The following is a 2,500-nucleotide window of genomic DNA, read 5'->3' on the forward strand; positions in this document are numbered from 1 at the left end:
ATCACTCTCTCACCATCGCATCCCAAATAAAGGTCTAAACAAATCTTTATAAAAGAATTGAGAGAATGGATGTTCCCTGCAGGCCGTATACTAAAAAGTGGGGCATTCCTGAACAACACTGGCCCTGCAAGCCCCATTATCTCTGACCCACTAAAAATGTATTAGCTTGGGGCCAGGGGGGCAGCTGAGCAGCACATGTGGACGGACAGTGGGGGTAGCTGAGTAGGGGTGTAAATCACAGCCTCCATGACGATACGATTCAATATCGCTGTCTTTAATTCGATGCGATGCGATTCTATTATTTTCGATACTTAAGAATGCCCCACGGTACGATACAATACGATTCGATTCGACTTTTCTCCAATCACATTTCCACTTCTATTATGTTATGGAGTTAGGGCATTGGGCAGGGGCCAGCGATTCGATTATTTTCGATACTTAAGAATGGCCCACGATACAATGCGATTCGATTCAATCGTCAGATTGTATCGCGATATATCGATACATTTCGATTATTATTTACACCCCTACAGCTGAGCAGAACAGCTGTGCGGGGGGGGGGAGGGGGGGCAGCTGAGCAGAGCTAGGTGGACGGAGAGTGAGTCATTTAGTCACATGAGGGGAGAGGGCAAGGAGGGGGGCAGGGGCAGAAGAGCATCAACAGCAAGGGCAACACAGGACTGAAGCTTGCTGTGTGTGTGTGTGTGTGTGTGTGTGTGTGTGTGTGTGTGTGTGTGTGTGTGTGTGTCTGTGTGTCTGTGTGTGTCTGTGTCTTTTTATGTGTGTGTGTGTGTGTCTTTGTATGGGTGTGTGTGTGCATTTTTGGTTGTTTGAACGGGGTGGATGTAGCTGTTATCAGAGTTATCATATGACTATGATTTTTGTCTTCTTCTACCTCCGCCAGAACTCTGCATCGAAACTCGGCCCATTACCCAGAATCCTGAGGGACGTGCACACAGCGTTGACCAATCCGGCGGGGGTACAGATGGCTCCGCCCCCTGCTGACCGCATGCCCTCCCCTCCCGCCCCCAGCTGCAGCATCTCCAGCGGCCTCCAGAAGATGGTCATCGACACTGACCTATCAGGGTGAGGCATCGTCACGTAACAGCCAATCACATTGCAGCTTGCTCTCATGGTGTCTAACGCTAGAGCCACATACAGGTGAAACGAGCTAAGCGAAAATAGGCCCTAGGGTGTTCCATTTTGACTGCTCAACCGTCATCAGGTCGTAGCGGCAAATCAAATGGAATGAAACAGTTATGCTGTTGATTTGATTGGCTGCCGCAGGTGAAATTCACTCCTCATTTGCATAATATTAAACTTGGTCAAAGAATTTCGCCTTTCTGCGCCTTCGCTTGGCCAAATCCATGTGTATGTGTCCCTAGCGTAAGACAATATAGTGCCTTCCGGTCACATGATGTAAAGCAAGACAACATTGAAAATAGGGTTTCCATTCAATATCCTGCAAGCGCACAAGTCAAAGGTCATCTTCTCATTGGCCTTACTGCCTGCTGCTCTTGTGGTTTCCTGCAGTTAACACAGAGGGGAATGGGGCCCAAGCTTCTAGACGACAGTACCCAGCTCTGTCCCACACACTTCTAATCTGGTACGATGTACGATGGTGGTTACTTAGCAACAAGCTCATGCAAGAAGTGTTGATAACTTCCGCAGTTGCTGTAATGAGTGGGAAGAGAGCCGTTAAAAGCCAACCCCGAAGTCCATCAAAGTTATTAGCTGGGAGTGTTGAGGGAGAATCTTGAGTTCTTTGTGATTAGTCTCAAAAGAAGCTCTAGCATTAGCTCCTGCGATACAGAGTCTGCGGTACTCGATTGGGTGCACAGAGCAGGCGGTTGGGTAGGAATCAATGCTGTAGAGCAGTGGTTCCCAAACTGGGGTACGTGTACCACTAGGGGTACGCGAGCACACTGCAGGGGGTACTTGGAAAAATGTAATTTTAACAAATGCATGGAACATAGCAATAGCCTAATGTAATGTAATGTAACACAATCACATTGGGATCGAGAAAGCAATGTAGAATTAGAACTTGATTAAGTGGAGAGGTGGTCCCTCAACATTTCTGGGGAGGCAAAGTGGTCCTTGGCCTGAAAAGGTTGGGAAACGCTGCTGTAGAGCAGTGGTTCCCAAACTAGGACCGGGAACCCTAGGGGGATCGCAGACAAAAGGGACAGTGCATAAAAACAGTAAATCCACAGGTTAACAGCTAACAGCGAATAGATGTGTTTGCTGCCCTGTGCCGAGACATTCTTTGCCCATTAACATTGCTAGATTTTCCATTAATAGTTTGTTAGCTAATATTGCTACAAATCCATTGCTAGGCTAAAACTATGGTGGGTGGGGGGATCGTGAAAATACTCTTAAATCCAAATGGGGTTCCCCTCTGAAAATGTTTGGGAATCACTGCAGTAGAATCCAGACACTGAGCTCTGAGTCTGCAATTCCGTTGGCCAGAGTTCTAGAATTCTTTGGCTTGTTGTCAATC

The 2,500-nt window shown here is 47.4% G+C and overlaps 1 protein-coding gene across 1 annotated transcript in view; it reads left to right on the forward strand.

Moving 5' to 3' along the window:
- The window catches only part of dab2ipb (DAB2 interacting protein b), a 106,299-nt gene that overhangs the window by 80,277 nt on the left and 23,522 nt on the right, over positions 1 to 2,500 (forward strand). The window contains exon 10 of the mRNA XM_063209849.1: positions 905 to 1,086. Within this exon, the coding sequence (XP_063065919.1) occupies positions 905 to 1,086 (182 nt within the window). The remainder of the gene's footprint in view (positions 1 to 904; positions 1,087 to 2,500) is intronic.

The sequence above is a fragment of the Engraulis encrasicolus genome, chromosome 11 (assembly GCF_034702125.1).
Source record: "Engraulis encrasicolus isolate BLACKSEA-1 chromosome 11, IST_EnEncr_1.0, whole genome shotgun sequence".
NCBI classification, from domain to species: domain Eukaryota; kingdom Metazoa; phylum Chordata; class Actinopteri; order Clupeiformes; family Engraulidae; genus Engraulis; species Engraulis encrasicolus.